Source organism: Cyanistes caeruleus, chromosome 1, assembly GCF_971803275.1.
Source record: "Cyanistes caeruleus chromosome 1, bCyaCae1.hap1.1, whole genome shotgun sequence".
NCBI classification, from domain to species: domain Eukaryota; kingdom Metazoa; phylum Chordata; class Aves; order Passeriformes; family Paridae; genus Cyanistes; species Cyanistes caeruleus.
The window spans coordinates 114088482-114115037 of NC_141701.1; the positions used below are offsets into that span (position 1 = coordinate 114088482).

Genomic DNA, 26556 nt, shown 5'->3' on the forward strand with positions numbered 1-26556 from the left:
GAGAGAATTGGGACCTCTAGGATCCTAAACCAGTCTCAAGCAGGAGCTTGAAAAGAGCAGGTTTGCATTCCTTACTGCAGTGAGGGAGACCCTGATTTTGAGGATGGTGTGATTTGTGATGATGATCTTAACCTAGCACCACTTCAAGAAATAAACTAGTTACTGTATTTTAAGGCCATTCATACTTTGCCCAAATAAGGCTTCAAGAAAGTTACAACTGAAGTTCTTTTGGCTTGGAATACTGTTTTTGCCGCCTAAATAAGCCCATAGAACACTTAACCAGTAAAAGAAAGACACCACCAAAGTTCTCCTTGTGTTACACCAATAACTTGGTCCATACAGAAACATCGTGAATGAACAAGGTACAGCAGGTGACTGACAAATCCCAACAAGGCCACATCACACTCCTCAGATCGGTTATATGGTAATACAAGAAAATCAGAGCAAAGGGAAACCAAATTTTGCTCAACATACTCTAGAACCACCCCATGGTTTTGATGAATTTTTTCTGTGACTGGGCAGATTTTTTTTAAAAAGACAAAAGTGCTGTGTGCAGCACTTCAGCATCAAAAATATGCAATGCAGCTTCAAAAACACACTGGAGTTCAGAATCCTATTAGGTTTCCTTGTCTTGCACCTGTTAACCTGTTGCATCCAAAAATCATTCTAGAAAACATTGGCTGTGTATAAAAGCACATTCCAGGACTGTGTATTTTGTAGTTAACATTCCCTTCAATCTTACCACACATTTTTCATTTGGAGTAGTGCAGTCCCTGTATTATATTAGGTGGACCACTGGCAGCTATGTTCCTCCATCTGGCAGTCCCTGGGACTGCTGCAATCCCATGGATCACGTCACAGCATCACAGATGTGATTCAAAAGCATAAAGCAAAACCACCTGATTGCCCCTCCCCCTGAAGTAAATCTTGGCCTTGAGACAACTCCCGTGGGAAGAACTGTTTTGCTATAGGATCTTCCAGACCAAAGAAAATCAGTAGGCTGACACATGAAATGGAGGGGTTAAATTTTTGCAAGACGTGCTTTTTAGATGTATTTATCTTGGTCCATGTGACTGAAACAGGAAGACGTATCAGGGTGACACCAGAAAAATCCCTAAAACTGCAAGTTTTGGCGCTAAGGTTTTCATAAACCCTCTCCCCATCCTTGTGGAGGCCCCTGCACATCCTCAGGAACTATACAACAGGCACTCAAGCAGCAGATTTACAGCTTCCTATTGAAGCCCTCCAGCCATCCATCTAAAGAATCAATTCCTGCTCTTTCCAAAGAGCAATGCAACAAAAGACAGCCCAAACACACCTCTTTGAAAACACAATCACAAACTCAGAGCATACAGAAGGTACCCCCACCATTAACATAGTTATGAAATTGGGAAGCTGCATCAATCTTAAGCAACATATTTTGCCCTCAGTTCATGCTGTTCTGAAACAACACAAGGACTGTGAGATGATTTTCTTACTGAGTAGCACCATACTTGGAGTAATACATTACTGGTGGGACTCCCCTGATGATGTATTACACTAATGCATCATTAGGATGATGTTTCACACTGATGATATATTGCAGTGCAACATAATGAGAGCAATAGCTCACTGGGTGCATAATCCTGCCAGGAGCTGTGCGCCTGCAGCTCTCTGACTTCATTTGTAGTTCAGGGTGTCCAGAAGCTTAGATGGATTAGATCCTTGGATACACACATCTTAAAGGATGGCAAGAGTCAGAAAAATGCCAGCATACAGGTGGGTGCAGTTAATTACAGGCTTCAGTGTACAGTATGCTAATATCAAGCTGTACTTTGGCATCGCATTTTAACACCTGTGCAAAACATCTTCTCCGAACGAAGAAGCGGCTGTAACAGAGCTTCTGAAGCTCCTTATTCTTATGCTTCCCTTCAGTAGCCATCCTAGCAGACTCTGGGTGCTTACAGCCTTGATAAAAATACCTAGCTTACATTTTCCATGCCAGATGTCTGTTAGAAGAAGGAGGAAGGCTGGGGAAAGGGGGTGGTTCCTTGTTTTTAATCAATAAATTCAGTGGAAGCAGCTCTCTTCAGCTATTTTTATGACCCAGACTAAGAAAAAAAAATAGGTAGTTTTGCCAACAACGAAAGATTCTGGTGACCTTTTTTTCTGACCTTTTTTAACAAACAGAGCTATTTGATCTGTATGAAATTCTAAAAAGACCTTTGCAGTATGATCAGTGTCACTGACAAGCAGGCAACATTTTAAGATTTGTGAACTCTTAACCATGAAATCATATATAACATTCAAAAAGAGGGCAAACTGGTAAATAAACAAGGAAGGAACAAGCCAATTTGAATTATAAAATAACTTCTTCAGTCTCTCACAGAAACATTAACATTTACAATTGAACCACAACTTCATTATTTATTTAGGTTTTGCTTCAATACCTCTGGGGTTCTCAAATAAGTCAAAATGTGCATGCACACACACGGTCACAAATATAACATGGATCGTGCATGCCATTTCCATCTTTTTGTATTTGTTTACTTCTGAAAAACATAACAGTATTTTAGACAACCAACTAATGTGCTCTGCATCTTCAGGTTCTCCAAAATGAACAGACCAGACTCCTCTCCAGGGAACAGCAGCCTCTCTGGTCACAGATTTTAAAAACTTAGCTTTCATACCTTTCTTCTGACATCTATAATTGAGAAACCACAGGGTAACTCATGAACTGGAAAAGGGTATAGACACCTCAGCTAGCTAAATGATGAGTTAATATCTCCTCCTTTCTCTTTTTTTAACCCCTCATGTGTAGCCTTTCAGATTGCCTGAGCTATAGGGCTCTGCCTTGTAGATGCTGTCTCCAGTCAGTAGAGCACAGGTTGGAAATACACAACAAAGAGCTGATCTTTCCAAGATCTGTCTGCACCAGAGAAAAAAAAGAAAAAAAAGAAAAAAAAATGAAACGAAACCCCAAAACAAAACAAAAAATACCCAACACCCAAAAAACACCCAAAGAAAAACCAAACAAAACAATCCCCCTTAAAGCCCCCTCACTTTTAAGGGACCACTTCTGATCAGCCCTCCAGCCCATCCTGCGGTGAATTAAATTCTAAGAAGATAACACCAACTGATCATCACTCTGACCTACAGAAGCCTGAATCCACCTGTCAGGGTACCATGTGTTTTCCACACAGGGTTGTTCCCTCCCTGTTTCCCAGAGAGAGAACAAAATCCACAGCAGAGAGAAGGGGCACAAACCCCACCTTGCAGTTTGCAGCATGCTGTCCCCAAGCTTGGGGATGGCAATGAAAACTCACATCTTTAACAGGCTACAAGATAGCAACCAAAAACAAAACAAAACAAAAAAGACCAGAATGACTTCATGTATTTCCCCCACCAGTCGCCCATGCAAGGGCCAACCACGTCCTGGCCATAAATTCTCTGGCACAAGAGCATTATACCAAAGGAAAGGAATGCCTTTCCATCTGTGTATTTCCCCTCAGGCACTCACTTGATAATGAAACCAGTTAAGGTCTTTGGGTTCACAACGTTATTATAGTTGGATAATATTTTGTTTGCAGCCAAGCCTGAAGAACTCCTAAGTAGTGCAGTACAGGCACCATACACCTGTTAAGTCACGGCGTTCCTTCTCTAAGTGGACAAATCTGTTTTAGCCATCTCCCGAGATTTTCCCCTCACAGTTAATTACAAAGCGATGACTGTACTCATTTCCTGATCTTAGAGGGAATCGATAACAAATGTCTGCCACGGGTGAAGGCTGTTCCCTCTGTCCCTCACAAACACCAGCAATCCTTCTAGCAGCCCTGGCTGCCCTCCTTCAACCTTTCCTCCCAGTCCTCCCAGACCTTCTGCTGCAACACAAACACTGCACAGAAAATAATAACCTTTCACTAGGAAAGAAACAACATGGGCTGACTGAGACTAACATTTTCTAAAATAATTGAACAATGCACCTCCTGAACGCAGAAACGCTGGCACAGGCATCCAGACCAAGGTCATTCTGCAAAGAGCTGCATTGAGATGGACAGACCCAATACTGTCAGTGATGTTCATGCAGAGAGCCACCCAGCAAGGCAGCAGGATTTTATTCACTACCTGCACAGCCATCCACGATTACAGAGGTGAACATGATTCCCAATGACTTGGGGAGCAATTTTGTTTAAAATGATTAACAGGCTCGCAAAGAAATTTGCCCCTTGTTGGATCTGAAACTCATTGGAGCCACTTTCACTCTGTGACATCTATTCTAGCATACAATTGTGATCCGAAGTACTGTTGTGTCTCGTAAAATACAAGATATTCTGAAATCAGCTCAGGCACAATAAATATTCTGGGGAAAAAATAAGAGGAAAGTAGTCCATCCTAAGAAGAAGTGATACTTCATTGTGACAGCAACCTTTCTTCATGCTACTCTTAGCAGGCTGATGTCTGATCCTGGGCACAAATCCTTGGAAATCAGTCTCCCTGACCTTAGAGACATACGTTAGGTCAATGGTTCCCAACTTTCCGGACCGATAGCCAATTGAAAAGGATCAGCATTTTTTGCAAATCGTCACACACACTTACCATCAGCTTTGTGACTGGAAGCTCAAAGGTGATGTGACTCAGCAGCAGGGCTCCAACACCACCTTCGTTACCCTTGTGGGATGACCAATGCTCAGCAGACAGTCGAAGAGCACCCCTTGGCTGGAGACATCTCACAGAAACTTAGAAATTGAATTTGTTCACTGGCTCCCATGTGAACAAATCGTTTTCACAAGTTGTTTCACACCATATCCCAGGAGCCAGCTCCTGTGCCATGGTCCAGGCATGAGCCCTGTCACAGACTGTGCTTCCCCTGGTCTGGGCTGTTGAGAACCAGTCTAACCTTCTGAAAAACCTCTTCTGAATCCCTCTCACTGAAAACACAACATCTCACTGAAGATGCCATCCGTCCACTTTGAGAATAAATACAAAGCAATTCCTTCAGCAAGGAAGGAGGGAACAGAAACATTTTCTGTAATTAAATGTATGGAATTAAAAGCACAGAAGCATACAAACACCACATAAATCAATTAAATAAAACCAGACACAATCAGATGACTTGCAGAGACAAGGAAGTAAAGAAAAAGATTAAAGGGAGCTCCTGGATGATGAACAGATGGACTGTGACTTGAAGCTCAGGTAAGAAAAGGGACTTTGGGCATTGGATTTCTTCTGTGATACAGCTCCACTTTGCCAGCCTCAGACAACAGATCTGACCCGAAAATTACTCTTTTTCTCCAAACAGAAGAAATCTGCTAGACTCAAAATGTGCTCTGCACCTCTGATGACAGTGGAGACACACCAGCTACAGAGTGTTCTTCCGGCTATTGGAGAGCAGCTTTAATAATTTTATTAACATCCTCTGAAACACTTCTACCTTTTTTTCCCCCCCCTAGAAAGAGACAAAGTTTACCAAACAGGGCCACATATTTCTTATCATTTCATTGCTTTCTTATTGGAACTATCATTGTGGAGTCTTCTGGGCAGTCAAAGAAGTTTCATGGACGCAGAACTGATTAAAAAACAGATTACCAAACAACATCTTGGGAGGAAAAAAATACACATATCTCACTCTGGGTTTAGTGTTAATGCTCTTCCTTTGCACACTTCATTAGGCTTTTAAATTTCAAGCTGTCCATTGTATGAAATTCTCAGCACTATTAGAAACCCCTGGCACTCACACAGAGTGCTTCAGAACAATGACAAAGGTTTGGCAGAAACCCCATTTGAACTGCCCACGCCAGTGACTCTCCATATCCTTGTACTAGTGTTGGACTGCCTCAGTTAGGCTTTGCTTTGGCAGTGGAAGTTCCAACTTCATCTTGGACAAAAAAGTAAAAAAATCTTTGGTTATTAAAAAAACTGAAATGGGGAATATATCTGAAACAATACTTTGGTACCCACAAAATAAAACTGGGCATTTTCTGTGACTTGTGCTATACGTTTTAATTCACTTTCTCGAATAATTTACAATGATTCTCAATTTTTCTACAAGTAAATACCATTACCTATTTAAAAATCAAAGCTATTGCAACATGTTGTCATCAAGTTTGTGTGAGTAATTACATATTAAAATGGCAAACATCCCTTCCAATAATACCCTGGCAGAGTTTGCTTCTTCTGCAAGTAATAAAAGTGAAAGAGAGCAAACTGTGCTTCAAGATATTTGGCTGCTGCCCCATGACGCAGCTGATGCATTCCAAATGTCTGTCAGGTCACTTTGCAACACGAACCACTGCTAATCAATAGTGAAATCTTTCTCTCTGTGGCTTAAATATATTTCTGGTTTCATTAAACAGAAGAAAATTGCAAATTAGTTGGACTCTGGCAGACCATGCAGCTTGGAGAAACATGCTGTCATCCTGATTGGGTAAGAGTTAAGATGATGCAGTTAAATCACAATATTTAATTGACTGTCAACCATGCACACAGGTTTTGTGAAATGCACTGCAGTATCCTATTGCTGGTCTTCACAAGAGGCAGGTCAGTTTCTAAGCATCCAAGCATTTTTCTTAAAGCCCCAAACTCAGCTTCCCCTTTCTAGGATGCGAGCCTTTCTTCACCTCCTTCACTTGGCCCAGAAGTCATGTCCTTTTCTCTTACTCTTCATATATCTTCCTTTTCTTGATTCCAAGCTACTTGGAACAGAGATCATATCCGTCTTTGTTTGAAGACTCTATAGCAGTCTGCATGTTGCAGTGGTACCATAAATAAAAAGTAATAAAAATGTTAGGAAAGTCTTTTGAAAAGTCCATGTTATTTTTATTATTACTCATGCTGTCACTATTTAAAAAACAATGCCAGGAAGATCTAGGACTTGAAGGGGACTTATAACAACTTTTGTAAGAATACACTATTGAAACTATGATGTTACTGACAGCAAAGTGTTTTGCAAGGTGTACAGGTTCTCCTGCTGCTTTTTTGAGTGCTTCTAACAGATGTTCAATTTCAAGTGGTCTGCAGATACCAATAGACTGATGGTTCTGCAGGAATCAGAGCAGCAGATGTGCCCTGCATTATGTTTTGCTATTCCCTTTATGAATCAACATGTCACCCTGTGGGTTTATAGCCAGTTAATTTTGTAATGACATCACTATTTCTGTACTTTTAATGATTCTCGCAGGATTTGATTTCTCAAATAACAGAACTCTTGATCCTGGAATTGCTATGCGAAAGTAGTATATAATAAACAGATTTCTTTACATGATACAGTTCCACTTCCCACCAAATGTCTTTGCTGATAGCTTTTAGGTAGTGCTGGTATGCACGTGGATTCTCCCAAAGACTGCAGATTTACAGCATGGACTCATTTCAGGGCTCTAGATGAATGTCTGTGCGTATCTCTGTAGGATCACCACCCTCCAACAAGTATTGGTGGCTGGAAAGAATGAGGATAGTAAGGGAATAAGGATAGAAAGAATGGGGATTTCCATTGGCTCTGCTGTAGAAGGGTAGGTCAGATGCTCCTGTCAGATGCTGCATTCCACAGTGGCCATGGTACCCAGCTGAAATCAGAGTACACAGGAAATTGCGCTGCATTTTCCACTGACAGGGACCTGATTATGAGGACAGCACTCTGGCTGTTGGCTTGGATGCTTTCAGTCTTAAAAGGGAGCCAAGTTTTTTCTCCCTCAAATACAGTTGCAGAGTTTGTTAGAGCCCAGAGGTTATTGGGCAGAAACTCTGGTAACAGCTGCAGGCTGCACAAAGCAGCCATAGGACACTACCTTTCTTCCCTGGAGTATTCAGCACTGGTAAAGAATGTCTTTCTTCTTATTTTTAAATACAGAGAGGAAAAAGTGATGCTATTACAGCTGTATTTAAAAGACTTTTGACATTTTCTTCATTGAAAATAACTATTAAGTATTTTTAAAAAATGACTAGTAAAAACATCATGGGTTGTAAAAGGTTCTAGTTAGTTATGTTGTGTTATGAAGCCTTGAAATACACCTGAAAACTTAACTTTGAAAACTCAGAACTTCATAAGCCTACATCAGCCCCCCCCCCCCATTATCTCAGAAATTATAGTCCTCACAATACTGTAAACAGCAAAATACATCTTTAGTAAAAGCCAGCTTTTGAAAAGCATCTTAGGAATTAAATTTAAGGAGTGAATGCTATCTGCTCTTACTGATCTACCTGAGAGATCAAGTCCTTAATTTCTAAGAATCAACTACATAATTTTTACACACATACAGGAAAAAATAACCTCCTGTTGTGACCACAGGCAGAGTCTTCACAGTACTTGAAAGGAGCTGGGTGGTCATGCTGGGGTCCAAATTCACCCATAAAAAGGATAAGGAAATCATCCTAAAAGGATGAGGTAAATATTTTTCTGAGTTTTCCACAGTATTTCTGGGGTTTTTTTCTGCCCATCTTAATTTCTTGAAGTTCACATTTCTTAAAATAGTTTGGTATCAGCCTTAGTACAAATCTCAGATTGAAACTTATGAAGTTCAGGAAAGCTAATGCTGAGGTTAAATCAAATATGACTGGCCTTCAGCACCGAAAAATAGCAAAGACAAAGCTCTACCTGGAGGTCCACACCTTTAAGTGCATGAATTACCTGACTTCCATCTTAACTGAAGCTGTAAGCATGTTGTCTAATGGCATGCCAAGCCCACGGATATCTCAGAGTACTCCAAAAGCAGAACTCCCAGCAGAATCTTGCATTCCCCAGAGACATGGCACATCACAAGCCTCCAGACCCACCTCTTCTCTTTTGCTCTAGCCTCCCAAGAAATGCTGAACCAAATTCTTCTGTCACCCGAACTAAGCATTTCTACCCCAGATGCTTCCAGCAGCCAGCCACGACTTTCAGCCCCTCTCCCAAACACCTTAACAAAAATCATGCTCAGAAACCTTTTGCTTCTTTAGCATAACTGAAGTACTTATACCTTGAAGTTTGTTTTTCCAGGCACCTAAATATCCTTGTGATATTTCCTGAGAAGTAAGGACCACCATAAAATTATGGAGCTATTCCAAGGACATACTTTTGTCCAGTATGGAGGCATGGCCACACAGGGACTTCTAGTGCCTCTCCAGCACTTCCCCTCCTTCAAAACCCAAACTGCTGGCCAAGACACACACCTTGCTACCAGCACACTTTCCCTGGCTCAGGCCATGAAGAATCAAACACACAGGGAAGATGCTGGGCGCATTGCTCACTGCACAGCCTCAGGGTACTCAGATACAGCCACGGGGAGCTCAGCAGCCCATGCCTGGTGAGACCCACTATATTTAGGGTATGACTGCTTTCTAAAAATGCATTATCTAGACAAAACAGTTGAGTATCTTAGGGATGCAGGTTCTGGTTTTCCGAATATTTCTGATATTTACTCTGACATTTCCTCTGAGTGTGTGTGGTGTTTTGAAAGGAAAAGAGTTTTCTGTTGCTTAAGGCCAGTCCTTCCTGTTTGTTAGTTTATACCAAACCTAAATTTTGACATGAATAAAACTGCTGCTTTAAGTCTGATTTCAAACATGTGGTAAAGGCAAATCTAACAATTTTATGAGATATAGTTACTTTTGTAGAGGGTGAGTCTGCCCTGGGGAATTTTCCCTGACTAGATTTATCACAAGTTTTTTGAACCAGATAATTTTGTTTGATAGCACATCTGGCAGCATCATAAAATCTTGACGTCCCAAGCTATTACACAGGAATTACTTTTGTAAATCATTTATGAATATTACTGATGTAGGCCTATTCTGGGCAGTAAGAAAGGAAACAGAGCACTGAAGGACAAAGGAAGGGAAAAAGGATTCCCTGCCCTTTCAGGGCTCATCAGATAGGGTGGATATTTATCATTTTAAATGGGAAACATGTTGTCATTGATACAGCTGAAAAGTCCACATAACACAATTTGTTCCCCATATTCCCTAAACAGGCAAAAGGGGAAGATAGTCTACCTGAGGAAAACCATAAATTGATCTCTCCTGAAGAAAAATCTGTCCCTGTCCGAATCTTAAACAAGACTTCCCAATTAAATACTACATATTGCTAAAACCACAGTAAACACAAACTCACAATTCAAGTAGACTGAAAGAGGAAAGTCTTACCAAGGCCACCACTGAGACAAAATAAAAGGCCTGTTTTAGCTCAAAAAAAAAAAAAAAAAGGTATTTACAAGATCCCCCCCCCAATCCACATAGTGCCATGCCTTTGGAGCACGGCAACATGACTGAATGGAAACTCTCCACATAGCTAAAATGACTTGATTAGCTGCTAAACATACGCCTTCAGACAGAAAGCTGGCAAATCAAAAGCTTATGTTGACTTTTAGTATCATGAACTATCACACTATTAGCAATTCCAGAAGATTGCACCTATCGATTTGGATGGGAAACACATCAGACACTGCAATAACTCTGGGTACTGCCGCCTTGCCAAACTCAATGTCTGAAATTACATTCCTTTTCAACACGTAGGTGGACGGAGGAACCGACACCAAACACACCGTCACTGGATGGAGGGGCAACAGAGGAGTCACCCTGAATGAACCAACAATTGGGGGCTACAACAAGCCCTTCACTCTTCATTCCTGATCTCCCCAGTACTGGGAGCTACTGGGTGTTATTCTTGTTGAGCCAGAGCAGAGGAGAAGGTCATTTGCAATACTCTGCAAAACATTTTTCCAGCCTTAGGTAAGAAGGCATTTTTTGGGGAAATTCCCTGCTTTGGGGGCCATAAAGAGGAAAGGAGCAATTAATTCTCTGACAGCTCCTATTTGACTTCCAAACACCAGGCTCCTTCAGACTACAGCATGTCTACGAGGGATGCACAGAGCCATTATGGAGCACATGCCACTATTGCACCACATGCTTTCCCTGCCAGAGCAGAAAATTTCTAAATTTGGCTTCCTCCCAGGAAGCAAATTCCTCTCCATACACACCCAGACTGATTTCTCACAGATGAGCACGCTGCCCACTAAAATCTGAAGTGGGCTGCATCCACAGGGTGCTGAGGACCCACCCTGGCAGGGCACTGCTGTGGCAGGAGCAGCCAGCTGCACTGAGTAGAGAGGAGCTCCTGGTTTATCTGAAAGTGGCAATACTGAGAAAGAAGCTCTAACGTGAAAAAGCAAGTTTAAATTTTTGATAGTTTCAGATCAACTAGAATCCGAAAATGACAATGTAACGTAGTTTTAATAATCAAAGCATGGACCAATCAAGCTGCACAAAGAGCTCCACCAGGAAAAAATCCACAACGTGACATAAAGGAAGAACTGAAAAGAAATGGTGGTTTCCAGGATTATGAGTAGCATCTTCAGGGTATCATCTGGACATTGCTCCTCAGACTTGACAGCATGAGGCAACATTGGCTGTGGCTAAGAAATCGGAGATTCATGTTCTGTTTACCCCCCTCTTTCTGAATGCAAACACATGTTCTGTCTTTCCAATAATGATGGACAACACATGCACTGAGTAGGTACATTGAAAGTCATCTGTTAATTGCAGATACATGTAAATGACCACACAGCAAGCTTTCCCAGGGAGACAGGACTGGAAAAAAGGAAGACAGCTACACTAAGATTAGATACTGTGAAAAAAACTCCAAGAGCATAATCAAACAAAGTTGATTCATGTACTTTTTTCCTAATTCAATATAACTATTACAATACTATTTCAGATAATTCCAGAATGTTAAAGAGTGATGAGTGTTTTTTTTTTTTTTCAGTCCATTACAGATAGCACTTGCTTCAGTAACTATGCCAATGGAAGAAAATCCATCATGTACTAACCATACTAAAATCTGCAACAGGAATATTCCCCATTTTGTGAAGTAAAGTGAGATGTGGGAGTCCTTGACCTTCTGAGTAATTAAGGGAAACAGAGACATTCTTGTTTTTATTAGAGACACACTAAACTATTTGAAAATAATTTGAATAGCTGGAGAATTAGTGTATTTGCCTGCTCATGAGTAGTGCAGATAGTTTAGAGTTCTCCTGGGGGCAACACATCGTAATGAATATCTGCTATTCATATTTAATGCAATCTGCCAAAGAGTGCTTTTGGGAGGACTTTCTGTGTCAATATAATGATTAACAACAGGACTGGAAAAGTAAATGAATTCCTACAACGGGTGGGGCTGGCAAAAATATCTTGCATTACTATACCAGTTACACTGGATTTAACTACTCTTTTAATGATACAGTGGAAAATCCATTTCCCAGGGAGGGGGGAAAAAAAAAGCCAGCAATCTTTAAGATGAAGTTCAAGTAGTAAATAATTGCATTAATGGAAGGAAAAACAATTCCAGCAGAAAACAATGCCCAAAACAATAATCTGCCTGTCCTGAGCATGTATGAAAAGTCTGCTATGTAATACTGACTACTAAATAAAATAATTACCTTTTACATAGCACAACACAGAAATAATGTTGTAGGTACTTCCTTGTCTACCTCTTTGAATTCCTCAGATAATCTTACTTTCCATACATTTTCTCATATTTCGAAGACTTACATAAAACAGGACATAAAGTCCTTTATTCTTTACAGTACACTTTTAAAACACCCCAGACAGAAAAGAATGGAAAAGCTTGGCTAAAATACAATGAGTGACCTTAATATGGAATTTTCTCCATGGCATCCCAACTGTATTCAAAATAACACATTCAGATTACTTTTTTCCAAGCTATCAGATGAAACAACCTCTTACTAAGTTTGTATAAATTCCAGGACATTCTTGCATCAGACTGACCACTATTCCCTGCCGCTTATCAAGCTACTCCTATTCCTCCCTTGCAATAAATGGAAGAGGGGGGATATCAAGGATTCAAAGGCTCACACTGGCAGCCTGAGGCCCAAAATGTGGGGCAGGGGGCAGAGGTAGAATATGGGGGTGCTCCCACCAAATGCCATGGGCTACACAAATCACCTTGTTCAAGCAGATGCTCAATCCAAGCAAAAAGGGAACTGCCAAACAAAGTGTTTTATTATTTAGTGGCTCTCACTGTGGTTATTGTCCAGACCCTTTTTTAATTTGATCTAGGATACACTCAGGGATTCCTTTCATCACAGCATTAGCTCAGATTAAGCTTTTTCCTCCAGCTCACACCAACTGGTTTTGTTATGTAGTGGTATCTAGCCATGTTAAACTAATTCTGTGAAACTCATTCTGGGGAAGTTATGTTACAGGAACCAGTCTTGCAAAGATACTCTACAAACAACCAGCAGGGTTTGCATCTTTCTCATGCTGAGATTTGCTTGTGAAACTGCAACATCACTGTGTGCCTTGCAGTTCCATCAGCCATAACGTCAAGGCAGCAGTTTCCTCACCAGTTTTCTACTCCATGGATATACTACAAAGATCTGTGTGGCTTTTACATAACTTCCTTCTCAAATTTCAGGTGGTGATCTCTTGGTTAGAGGTGTTTTCTTGGAGTCTGGGGTTTTTTGTAAGACTAATTTTTATAACTAATCTTTTTCCAGAAATTAAAATGTGCCATTACAGCCACACAACAGATGTTTTATAAAGTGGGTAAACTCTTCTAAAGCTGGTATCCTCACACTGTGACAGTTGCCTTACTGACCTCTGGCAGCAGCAGCATCAGGTCTCATGGTGACCAGATGGGCCCTGACCCTTCTTCCAGGGCTGATGGAGAGCAATGCCACTCAGATACAAGAACTGCTTGTGTGACTGCTACTCACCTGAACCTAAGGTGTTTTTACTTTAATAAAATGTCAAGTAACAATATTTGCCCTTATTTATTTATTCCTCCCCAAAACATTTCACAAGTGTTCTATGTTTTTAATATTGCAAATATGTAAGACTCTGCAGGACATTTGCCCATTTCCCATGGCTGCTTCCAGTCTGGCCAAGAACCAAAACCTCTTGGTCCATGACAAGATATGGTGCATGACCCAAAAAGTACAGGAATACCCCCCATTTTGCCTTCTCTCACCATTTCTAAATGAGCTAAGCAGTAACCTCCTGAAACCATCTCTGCTGTGCAGAAGAAACTCCTCATTCATTAACGTGGCCAGGGAAGCCCGCATGCCACCTGATGTCAGGAGTGAAGATGTCTGCTCTGTGCTCCACGGGGTAACACAGCAGTAGGTAAATCAATCTGACTCCACAAAAGTAACGATCTCCTTGACCGTGGTCTTGTTCGGTGCTAATGCATCGTTCACATACCCGTAAAAGTGGGATTTTTTTCATCCTCTGACCTCTCCAGCACTGCCACCAGACCTCCAATTATTAAGTATTTTGCACTATGTATCTCAGTATAAAAACAGAAGCTGAGTCACAGGTCACAGAGGTAACAGCATTATTAACATCAATGAAACTAAATCACTCCATCCTGAGCATTTATGGCAAGCCCCTTGTGCTCACACAGTTCATGTGTCTAAGATGTACTGTTGTCTGTTTAATGGGACTGGAGATACCTGCTCCAGCTGTAGATTAAGATAACTTAGTGAAACCTGATATAAGGTTATTCTGCCATCATTAAAAGTCTAAAACCAAGACAGAACAAAATAAAACAAGACGCTAATTCTAAACCTCAAATGGAGCTAACTTTGAACAAAAGCTGTTGAACCACACTGTTTTAAAAAGATTAAAGAGATCTTCATAACATTCCTGTTATATAAAATAATTTCTATTGGATTTTATGTGAATTAAAAGAATCTGGAAGATAAACAGTACAATAGCTTCAAGCATGTAAAGAGCATTGGTTTGGCCAACCTTTAATTTTTTCAGGTCTTTGCAATAGAGTTCCATATTATTCCACCACACAGATTATAACTTCTAACTTTAATAGAGACCATCAGTCATACTGAGTTTGGCCCATGGGTGGCTTCATTGGGAAAACAAACAAATCAACAAACAGAATCTACAGTGGAGAACAGAACCTTGAACTACAACTCAAAGCTCAACCTGCGTGCTTCCAAGGACTTGTCTCTATAAATCCCGCCATATAAACCTCGAGCTCCAGAATCAGAAGTCTGCAGACAGTGTGTTGACACTACAGATATGAAAACAGAGTAGTACAAACCAGAAGAGTCATCCTACAGCGGACTGTGTCTCAATACAAATTCTCATTCAAGTCATCCTCCTTCCTATCTTGCCAATTGTAGCTGGTATTTGCAAACACTATTGCCTTGAGCTACGCACAACGGCTGCCACGCTTTTGTGCTCAGTCACAGAGAGCCAGAGATGCAAAGCACCTCAACAAAAATACTGACCTGAAAACACTGGGACCAGGGCAGAAGGACACAAACCCCAGGAGTCAGAAGTAGCCATTTACTTTGCATATTGACAGAAATTCATACTAAGCATTACTTTTCTGACAGGCTGAGCATTGACTGATTTATTAATCATTAATAATGCATCAGCAACACAGTCTTAATTCCACAGGAATAATTAATAGAAAAGAAAAACTCTGCATTACTGATCATATAATTTTGGTATTTACTAATCTATGCCTCATAAAATATTTCCATATATTAATAAAACTATTTCTTCAACAGGTGAGTATTCCTGAAGTAGTGAGGGATAAATTCAGGATGGTAATCCAGGATATTTTCTGATAGGATTGGAAAATTGAAGTTACTTGTAGACCTTATGGCTGTCTTGTTTTTCAACTCAAATAATGACAAACACCCTGCAATAGAACAGGGCAAATAAAAACCTGACCCAATTATACTTCTTCACATATGTGACTGGATGAAAACTGTCCACACAAATGCAAAAAACAAAAAAACAACCCCCCCACTAATTTATTTCAAGACTGCCCAGCATTCCAGTATGTGTATGTGAGACATGAAGCCAGAATTAGCATCAAGCAGCACAAAACCTACAACTTCACTCTTCACAAGTACTGTCTTCAGTGTGATTTCACATTTAAGTTTGGAGCTGAAACTTTGTGAGATTTCTGTAAAGAATTCTCTGAAAGATGTACCAGGGACACTTCTATAACAAGTCTCCTTTTCTTTTAGTACAAAGTACATTGTTCCACACATGTGCTGTTTAGTCAAGATTTCTCACACCCAACAGTGGCGGAAATGAATTTAGATAAGCACCTTCAACAACAAACTGAACTGTAAAGCATCAGATGTATACATCTGGGTTTCCTGGGTAATAAATACATCAGTCACCCACTGCAAAGATCTCCAGAGATGTATCTTGTCTAAGTGACCCTACTTAAAAAGTTTATACCCGGGAGAGCTTTGTTTGGAGCCACTTAAACACATACAAAACTAAGACCAAGCAGAAAGCATGCTTGTCATAAGGCAAAGAAAAAGCTTTGCCCAGTTAATACACTCAGCAGTGCTGCATGTAGAAGTGTTGTGGTTTCGGCTGGGAGAGTTAATTTTCTCCCTAGAAGCAGGTAGAGTGCTGTGGTTTTGGGATTGAGTACAAGAATAATGTTGATAGCAGCAGCTAAAGCATCACTGTGTTAAGTGGTGTTTACTCTGAGTCAAGGGCTTTTCAGTTTTCCATGCTCTAACAGTGAGGAGGTGCACAAGGAGCTGGGAGGGAGCACAGCCAGGACAGCTGACCCAAACTGGCCCAAGGGATACCCACAAGGTAAAATGCCATCCCCAATATATAAAGTGGGGGGAGTTGCCATGGCAACTCATGGCTGGGCATCTGTCAGCAGGTGGTGAGCCACTGTAGTGAGCATCTCTTTTCTCTCCTGGGTTTTACTTCTCTCTTTTTATTGCCTCCCTTTTGATTACAACTATTCTTATATCTTATTTCAACATTAACTTGTTCTTATCTCAGACTATGGGTTTGACTCTTTTTCTCCTCAATACTCTTGCTCATCCCACTGTGGGGGAAAGGAGGTGTGAGACAGCAGCTGTGCAATAGTTGGTTGCTGTCTGGGGTTAAACCACAACAGAAACTCAACCACAGACTCAAGGGCTCATCCTGCAGCCACAGGCAGCTCACGCTACCAGCTGTCCACTGGGCTGCTCTTCAGAAGCTGCACATGAAGAAAACAGTTACTTATGGAAGAAAACTAAAGCAGTTTTAATAACTGTGCAACTTGAGAGAATTTTATACTGAGGAATCATCACCACTCATGATTACAAAAAGGTCAATTTTTCTTTAAAAGCAACACTGGATCCTGCAGCTAATATATTAATGCAGGTTATACCAAAATGGTTTTGTCTTTCTTGGTTTCCATAGCTTTGGCATGCCATACAGTTGCCTGTTTATTTTTATAAAAAGAAGAAAAGTTGAAAACAGCATTTCAAAGCAAATGTATGCTTTGCCCAAGCAAAATGCATCACAGATGAACAACAGCAATCACTCTTGGTATAATTTCAGCATGAACACAATCAGTCTTTATTAGAGGAGAGCTGATCAATAAAGGGTATTAATACCAAGCACTTACTTGCAGGTGATGGGGTGCTGCATCCACTAGTTGGTGGGTGACTGCGGAGTCCATGGAGGGAGGGCAGTGACAGTCCACCGATGACTGGAGGAAAAAGTAAGGGATATGGTGCTGCTGGATAGTGAGTCATATGTCCATTCACGGCCGGTACGGGACATGTGCGGCTGCTGGTTGTCATGTTAACACCTCACAGTGGACAAATATTATGTTGCATCACTCCAGGCCGGCAAATTAGATACCTCAAATTATGAATGACGAGGGCTGTCAAGCCTGAAGGTACAGCTTAAGCTGGATTGCCTGATGATGAAAAGGTAATTCACTAGATCGCCTCCATCCTATATTTCATCTCTGCTTCCTACTGCTCTCTCTTCTAGGACATCCTTGCTCTGCAGACTGTGGATAGAAAGTCTTCTTGCTCTGGTATCAGGGTGCAGTTCAGTTGCTTATGCAAGTGTTTCTCTGGGAGCACAGTTGCTCTCTACAGATGGATACTGACACAGTCTGGGGGAAGAAAACAATATATTGATTAAAATATATGTATTTTTAAAAAATGCACATAGAATAACCTTTTTTTCTCAGTTACTTTTGTTAAGTTACAATTTATTTATCAGTATCCCATGAAGTCAGCTTGATATTTACCTAGGGGTAAAACTCTCACCCTGCTACTGAAGCCAACAGCAGAACACCCATTAAATTGATTTTCCTGCACAATGTGCAACACCAAAAGCTATTTCTGGTGTTACATAGTCTTGTTGTGAAAACTGCCAGATTTAAAAGCAATGCATCAATAATTACCTGAAATATTGATGCCAGAGGAGAAAAAAAATCAGCTTCTGAACAATTTCCCTGTGTATGAAAGCTTTCAGTATCCCCTTAAAAGCTACAAAAGATTGGCACTGAGGAGGCTCTCAACTCCCTTCAGTGCCATGGCTCTGAGGGCAATCTTGAGTTGGCCTGTTAAAGCAGTAATTACTTTCATAATGACTGTTTTCACAAAAAAATTTAGTTTATTATCCCGTAGGAGACACTTCACTAATGGTTTTCTCATTTTTCTTTTTTTTTTTTTTCAGGGGTAGGAGGAACTGCCCTAACAAACAAGCACCCATAATTTCATAATCTGGGTGAGTGAGTGACATGAGTCAATACACTGCAATACACTGCTCCTGTGCTCTGCTAGGGAACTTGCTTGCTCTCATGCTCACCGTCTTCAAAGTCATCCAGAGCTCCACACACCTTCCTCAGTGTTTCACCCAAACAGCTGCCACCTTTCAAGGCATCCTCATTTTTTCAGGCTCTGTACCAAAATCCTCAGGCTGAGCACAGAACACTTCATGTGATATTCCCATTAAATTTGCTCCTGCCATAGCAGCTCAAGTCTATATACAGCAAATGGCTGGTGGTGTCTGGATCAACCTGCTGGTGCAACAGCAGTAAGTTGTACAGGTGTCTTGAGAGATACAGTACTGGGAAGGCTGCAACCACTCTGTACTGCAGACACTGCTCCTGTAGCCACTCATGCAGAGCTCCAGGAAAAGCCAGTGAGTGCTGCAGCCAATTCCTAATCTCATCCTGCACGAGGAGTTTGCTCATCTCCTCCAACGCACACTGTAGAAGGAAGACAGTAGGAGCCACAGAACAAACTCAGCCACCCAAAGGTAAGGCAGTCCATGCTGCCTAAAGCTTTTGTACCTGGGACAATGTACTCTTGCATCTGCCACAGTCAGTGATCAGTAACCACATGCACCGCTATATAGCACTTTTGTCTGTAATTCTTTGGAATTATAGCCTGAAACCAAAGGCAAGAGGATTTTTGGGTGGGAAAACAAAGGAGCGGTGAAATGATGTGTCAAGGCCACAAAGCAAAACTGACGGCAGAGGAGGAAAACTGTGACAAGGCAATACTGACTTATCACTGCTGCTGCTCAGCGCACCAGTTGTCGGTAGGAATTCAAATGAGCAAGGAGAAAAAAGAAAAAAACCCAACTCAGATGCATATGTTTGCCTGTCAGAGAGCAGCAGAGTGTTTCTGCTCTGTGTGGAATACCAGCAAAGGTTACCAGCTGTGCATGTTGTCAGACAGCAGCTTCTGCTGAGTGCAGCCTGCTTGGGGATAACTGAAATGTAGCTTCTAAGTATTTGATAACTGCGTAAATTATGCAAAAAATGCCTTTAATGCTAATGGAGGCAAACCTATGCAGAGATGAGGCTGTGAGAAGGGGATACAGCAAGTGAAGGCACAGCTGCTGGCCAAGCTGAGCTCGAGGACCATATGCCTGGAGACCAAGGAAACCAGACAGATCTTTCGAGGGAGCCCCAGCAGCTAAAATACATTGACTCACTAACAACGCAAAGCGAGATGAACCATCGCTGCTGGCTGTTTTACCTAGTAAAAGGCTAGTAAGGCTACACAAAGCTTAAGAGCCAAGGAATGTCAAGTATCAAAGGAACATGCGAAGTTTTATAAAGCAATTCCACAAAAGCCGGCAAAAATACCACACTTCTAAGTGTTTGCAAAAAAAAAGAACAGGAGAGGGATGCTGATGAATACCAGCCCTAAAAATGTGTGCATTAAATTAAACACAGAACAAGGTCATCTATTTTTAAATGATGTACAGCTTTGGAAACAAAATACATCTTATAAAACTATCTAATACCTTCAATTATATTTCTATTAGCCAGAAAAATGCAGAGCTCATCATAACTTAAAAACGTTCCCAGAACCACATCAGATCTATTTGCATATTTAAGTGAAAAGCATTCAGAAAAAAGCAACTCCTTCAGGAGTTTAGAGGGGGTAAAAAGCCAGTCAGGAAAATTCTTTGGTCACTTCTTCATTGCTGAAGGAACATGATCTGTGATGGAGCTGGTGATGACAGAACACAGCAGTGTTACAGCTCCTCAGTACACAAATACATATATTTAACAGTGCCAAAACCAGGTTATAATCCTATAGTTTTGCATGCTTATAATTTTTCATGAGATGTAATTATAAACTGAAATTACTACATGAAATTAAGGCTTTCTCGCCTTACTCAAAAATCACCTTCCTTTCACCACTCGTGGACAGAAATTTCCTGCAGATAGCTGTGCTGGAGATAAGCCTTCAGAACTTGTTCCTCTTCAGAGCTCTTCATAAATTTACTTTCCATAGGCAGAGAGAGAAGACAGTGTGAAAATCGTGATACCCTAAACAGTGTATCATTTGACTCCAAGCTGTGTCCCTTGGGAGCACCAGGCTGTACTCACATGAGATGGTCAAGGAGCATATTGTAGGCAGACAGCTACCTATCAGCAACTCCAGCTTCTTGTAAAGAAGCAAATGTTCTACACAAGCAAATGTTCACTCATGTTCTACAGTTATCAAGGAACCTCAGGTCACCAGCTCTGCTAAAAGAAGTTACAGACCCATCACCTTCATCGCTGAGGACATCCCAAAGTGGAAACTGCTGCAGAACAGGAAACCCAACCATCAGTTTTCCCATTCACATCAGTTCCATGGCACAACTCCCATGACTCATTTCACTAATGTATCACCAGATGGACACATTCACATCCCTGAACTCACTGATGAGGACCTAGCACTGGACATCAGCCACAGATGTCCAGGCTGCACGTGATTCCAAGGTGAAAACATCTCTTTTGCCTAACTAAACCCATACCACAGCTCAAAACACTGCACAGGTGTCAGCTTTGTGAAGATTTTCCTTTGTAGTCACTTACTACAGTAAATACCCCACCAAAAAGTTGATGAGGTTACCCTAAAGGGGTCAGGAAGAGCCAGCTACCACAGCTGAGGATTGACCAAGAAGGAGCAAGCCAAACTGACTGCAGTGTCACCTTGATGGTGGATGACCACCATTCATGTGATCCAACTGCATGGATTACTGCCCAGGAGGCAGAAGGCAAAATTTTCAGCAAATGGCCACCACCAAGGTACTTCAGAGGATCTCCTCAGCATACGATAAAAACGCTCTTCCATACACTTCTCCTTAGTGACTGCTCATGAGTACAAGGCCCTCAGTACAAGCAGTATGGAAAAGGATCATAGGGAAAAGTTCCTTTGAAGGTTCACCAAGGGATGATCACATAGTGCACTACTTTGCATTGAACAGCGGCCAATGACTCTTTGACAGAGCATATGCCTCCTCCTTTTTGGTTTTTACAGGTCTTTTATTGACTTGACTTCAGTGATAAAGCAGATGGCCACAGGGGAAGGAGGCTACAGTAGCTCTAGTGCAGAGCAGAATATTTATCAGCTGCAGTTAATGCAGCAGGTGTATCTGCCTCTTCCACAATTCTTCACAGTGTTTGTGCAGCTGAGCAGAAATTTAGAACTACAGATTTTTCATATAGAAGCTTCAAATTTTACTGGATAAACAGTAACCCAACTTTTCTTATTGTCTCTTAATTTCCCATGCATTTTGCACAGGCTTGACTACAGAAAACAGCTTTGCTCTTCAGACATCTGTCAGTTCTCCTAAAATATATTAAATGTATTGTGCCTAATGTATTATATTGCTATTTAGCTTCCATTTGGTAACAATATTTGGTATTACTCTAACATAACTCATCCTTCTGAATTTTTTACTTGTGTAAGATTTATTAGAATTCCTGAAATCCCTTTGCTGTTACAGGTGACTTTGATGCACATCAACAGCTGGACAGGCAAGAAGCCAAGGCAGGAGGCTTGGCCAATTCTTCTGTGTCAGTAGGAAGGTTACGCTCTGTCCTCCCTTTTGCCAACAACACCCCAATTCCACATTCCTCTTCCTCCCCTCTCACTAGCCATATCAGGGAATTAAGTTGTCAGCATTGCAAGTAAAGCAGGATTTTTGTCTTTTCTTCCTTCCCTCATTTCTGAAAAGGTCAGTGGGGAGTTCTGCCCTACCTATGGCAATGTTTGAAATTCAGCAGTCATTTTAAGATATCCATGATGTAGCATCCAGAAAACTTCTAAGCTAAATCTGCCATCCCTAAACCCTTCTGTCATAGCAAACTGCTGTTGCTTTTCCTTTACAGCCGGGGGACAAAAAGAGGAATGCAGAAGAGGCACCCCAACACGAGGACATGTTCTGCATAGAGCCAGGCGCTTGGGAATTTGCTTCTCCAAGCCCTGAGCCCTCGGTCTGCAGCATTGCTGTCCCCGAAGTTTCCAGGGTCACAGAGGAAGTCTCTTCTAAGTTCATTTCCCATTCTCCTGCCAAGGCCAAACCCCCGCCCCTCCCTTAAATCTTAGGCTAAAACAGGAACCTCTGGACTGGGAGGGCAGCCTGGGCAGTAAGACCGGAGAGGCAAGTTGCTCTTCTCAGAGCAACAAAAACAATTTCAGAGAAATTTTACATATAAAACCTTTCAACAATATATTACCTGTTTTTCCCAAGGGACAGAGCTGGCTTCAAGACATATTCTAATGCTGTTTTCAAAACAAGTCAAATTTTGAGAGTCCTTACTGTATTTAATGTACAGTTTGTATTGAAATCCCTGATTATGCATATGCTTTCTATTATACTGGCTGATGGTGTTGCATTCAGCAGTACTGAATAATTCAGCAGATTTAGCACGACTCAAGTGTAAATCAGTCAGATCCAGTAACATGATAACCACACTGCCTTTAAACTCTTAAAAATGCATGGAAACTTTTATTTCATAAAGAGGCTGTACTCCGTTCTGCACCAGTTCTCACTGACTGTGAGATGTTGCATTTTTGTTTTCATGGCCATCCAACAAGATTTAATTAAACAATAAACTAGTTACCGTGGCAGAAGTATAAAAAAAAAGAAAGAAAAAAAAAGAAAAAAGCCTTTGGAGTGTTATGTTTCCTTTATTAGCATAGTGATGTGAAACTAAACAGAAAAAGCAATCTAATAACAAACATTCCTTTGAGAAGGGCTCTGGGAGCAAAAGGACATCCACTTATTGTTCAGCCCATCCCATTGGTCCATATACGGCAATAAAGGTACAATAGAAGGAAACAGGAAACAGACTGGCACATCTGCATTATCTTATTAGAGGCTAATGGATATCTGAGAGGAACATGCATCTGATGCTGAATAGTCTGTACCAATCTCCGAAGCAATTACTCTTAATTAGTGGATTCTGTTTATAGATGGAACTTAGTGTACCCTTTTGTATCAAAGAGATGCAGGCATCTGGAGAGAGATATGGTTTTCTTAAAGGGAAAGCACTGCAGCACAATGTGAGGGTTAGTCTTGGTTTTGGTTGGGTATTTTTTTTTGGGGGGGGGGGGATGTTTCTTTGCAAATAAAAGCTCTTTGAAGCATAACATATTCTAGTGTATTATTAATCAAAAGAGCATGCTGGCTTAAAAAAAGTAAAGGGGGGAAAAAAAGACCTTGCTCTTAATCTCAAACTCTGAAAGTAAACACAGAAAGCTAATACTCATATATGAATTATATGACAAAAACCACTTTGATGATAAGCAAATAAACAACCGAACCTAAAATTTCCAACCGCTGGCCAAAAAGCTTAAAATAGCAGCTTAAGTCAGAAGAACAACATCTGCATTTTGTATCTGCCAAGTCTGCAGCCAAAAAAAGTAAACCACTCTATATGACCAGATGCATGAAGAAAAAAGAAAATGCAAGAAACAGAACTTCAAAGTCAGCTTACTGAAAAGCAGATCTGTAGCTCTTACATCCCATAACCACAATTGTCACATATTTTCAAATATAAGTGCAAGACTTATGGAAAGAGGGAAGATAAATGGTTGTAACAGAATTAGACACTCTTACTATGACACTTTTCCTGCATCTTGGTATGCAAGATAGCTGTCTGCTGGGGGACTGTGAATTCCTTTTTGTCATAAAGCTGACACTTGCAAAATGGGTTTCTGTTTTATTTGGGGTTTTTCCCCCCTGACATTGTTAAGAGATAATTAATATAATTAATGCAATTGCTGTTTATTCTAAAATCCTATTGGGAAGTATAAAAAGGATGGGGGGGAAAGCTTCTTTCTCCCTAAGCAGCTATGTTTCGAATTGCCTGCGTTGCAAACACACGCTGATGTATGCCTGAGAAAGAGCAAATCTAAATCTGAAAGGGGAAAAGGGAAAAAAAAAGTGAGACACAATGACACCCATTTATTTACACACCATACAACAGTACCCTGCTGTGCCAACTATTGATTTTAGTGGAACTGAGAGTCCATGTTGGAGAGCAGCAGCTGTGAGTACATAGCTTGAATCCTCATATGGGAACAATACTCCATAAGCAGAATAACCTATTTCAGCCAACCTTCATGTATAACAACTAACATTAAAAACACACAGAGCTTACATTTCAAAACCTGAAAGGCACTATGGTTATTTGTTCCGCAAAGGTTCAGGGGAGTTATTAATTTATTTGTGCTAGCACAACCAAGAGGTGTGAAGGATTGAAAATCCATGCTTCACATGTTTGTTATTCTACAGAGATGTTAATTCTGTTCTGTACTAACTATATTTAAGATCCTGCCACTGTATCAGGCAATTTCTCATCTTCTCCTGTTGTCTGCTGCTTTAAAGGGCTGTTTGAAACTGAGATGTGGGGTTGTTGGGCTTCTGGGTTGGGATTTTTTTTTTTGGGGCGGGGGGCAGGGGATTGGTTGTTGCTTCATTTTTATTTTTTTCTCCTACAGCTATCTACATTCCATGTTTTTTCTTTCATTACTCAGCAGTTGCCAAAACCATACTGAGAAGTAAAGATAAATGGCTAGGTCAGGTGATGGGGTTAACAATTTACTGTGTGTACTGCTCCAAGAGCCAGATATAGTAGAATTGGCTCATGTTTATGTACAGGATGAGAAGTTGATTTCCTGTGCAGTGGCTTTCAATCACCTCTGTAAGGGACTCTCTTGCAGTTTTCTGCAGAGAATTCAAAGGGCTCTGAATACATTTTGTGCTGCTGTATAGGACAATCTGCTTTGTAACTAAATGCACTTCTTACTTACTCTTGTCACATTTGAAAAATTCTGAAGGACAGTCAAGAAAAAAGTTCTCTTTCATCTATGGAAACCAAAGGAAAGGTAACTGGGCTTCCTGCTCCCTGAGTTTAAGTGAACTTGTACACTCATTATGCTCCCCAAATTTAAAAGCAATTTCTTAATCCTTAAAATTGTTCCTTAAATGGAATCAACACTTCTGTTCTTGCATAGTCATCTCTGTTGTTCCTTATCAACATTTCCAAGGATGTGAAAGAGTAACTCCACACTGAGAATATCCTTAGTGAGAGACTATCCCGTGTGCTACAGAGGCTTAGGAAATCAGAGATTTGCCAGACCAAAGCTGCAGGGCTTTTCTGTAGACCAAACCCATTTCCTTGTTTCTGTCCATCCACAAAACTCAAAAGGAAAAACAAATCCCTTCTCTCAAACACAATTCAGATGATCCACAATTTAAACAGTACAGGGTAGTTAGCTCTTAAAAAGCAGGTTGGTCCCTCAAGTTACACAGAACCAGAAACTCCAGTACAAAGCTTTTCCCACTCAAGATGCTGTGCCTATTGCTTTAGTCCTCTGACCACATTTTTTGAGCAGGTGTCGTGTCCTGTGTTCCCAAACACAGTTTCTCCCTACAGTTCTGAAAAACAAGACTGGATTTAGCAATCCAAATTTTCCTTTACCATCCCATGTGTCCAATCAGATTGTTTTGTTTGTAGCTGCTCCTATGCAAGATGTCAACCACAAAGATGAGCTATGATGACTGACAGGTCTAAGGAACCTAGAATCCTTTGTGCTCCCCCATCATCATCAAGTCAAAGAAGGGAAAAAGATTCACAGGTAACAAAGGCAAGCTGCAACAAGCACCAACACACTTCTAGGATTTGAGAAGATTTACACAGGCCAACCTTAAACTGACAACATACTCAACTATCCGTGATCCTTATCCATGAAGGAAAGGTAGCATCTCCAATTAAGTTCAGAACGGAATATCTGGACATCCCTGTCCAGCAAAAAGACCCAAAACTTCCACTGAAGTCTTCTCCTTAACTGGCAGTTAATTGGTCTTTACCCTTGCCAACAAGACATCACAAGATAACATCACATGGATTCCCTGCCAAAGCAAGCTTTTGTGAGAAGAGCTCTTGGAAAGAGACGGGAGGCCAAGGGAAGGGAGACTGAGTAAGCAAGAAAAGCCACATCCTGCTGCCTATGTTCAGTAATGTCATCCAATATTATGGGA

The 26556-nt window shown here is 40.9% G+C and overlaps 1 protein-coding gene and 1 long non-coding RNA gene across 4 annotated transcripts in view; one reads left to right on the forward strand and one right to left on the reverse strand.

The window, feature by feature from the left end:
• RARB (retinoic acid receptor beta) overlaps nucleotides 1-26556 on the reverse strand; it is a 320215-nt gene that overhangs the window by 174205 nt on the left and 119454 nt on the right. For all 3 annotated transcript variants that reach the window (XM_086851330.1, XM_086851340.1, XM_086851367.1), the window contains exon 3: nucleotides 17378-17878. In XM_086851330.1, the coding sequence (XP_086707456.1) occupies nucleotides 17378-17555 (178 nt within the window). In that variant the 5' untranslated portion in view covers nucleotides 17556-17878. The remainder of the gene's footprint in view (nucleotides 1-17377; nucleotides 17879-26556) is intronic.
• On the forward strand, nucleotides 7667-11671 carry LOC111923487 (uncharacterized). The gene is made up of 3 exons (XR_002861105.2): nucleotides 7667-7787; nucleotides 10462-10677; nucleotides 10779-11671. It is a non-coding gene; the product is annotated as an uncharacterized LOC111923487 (long non-coding RNA).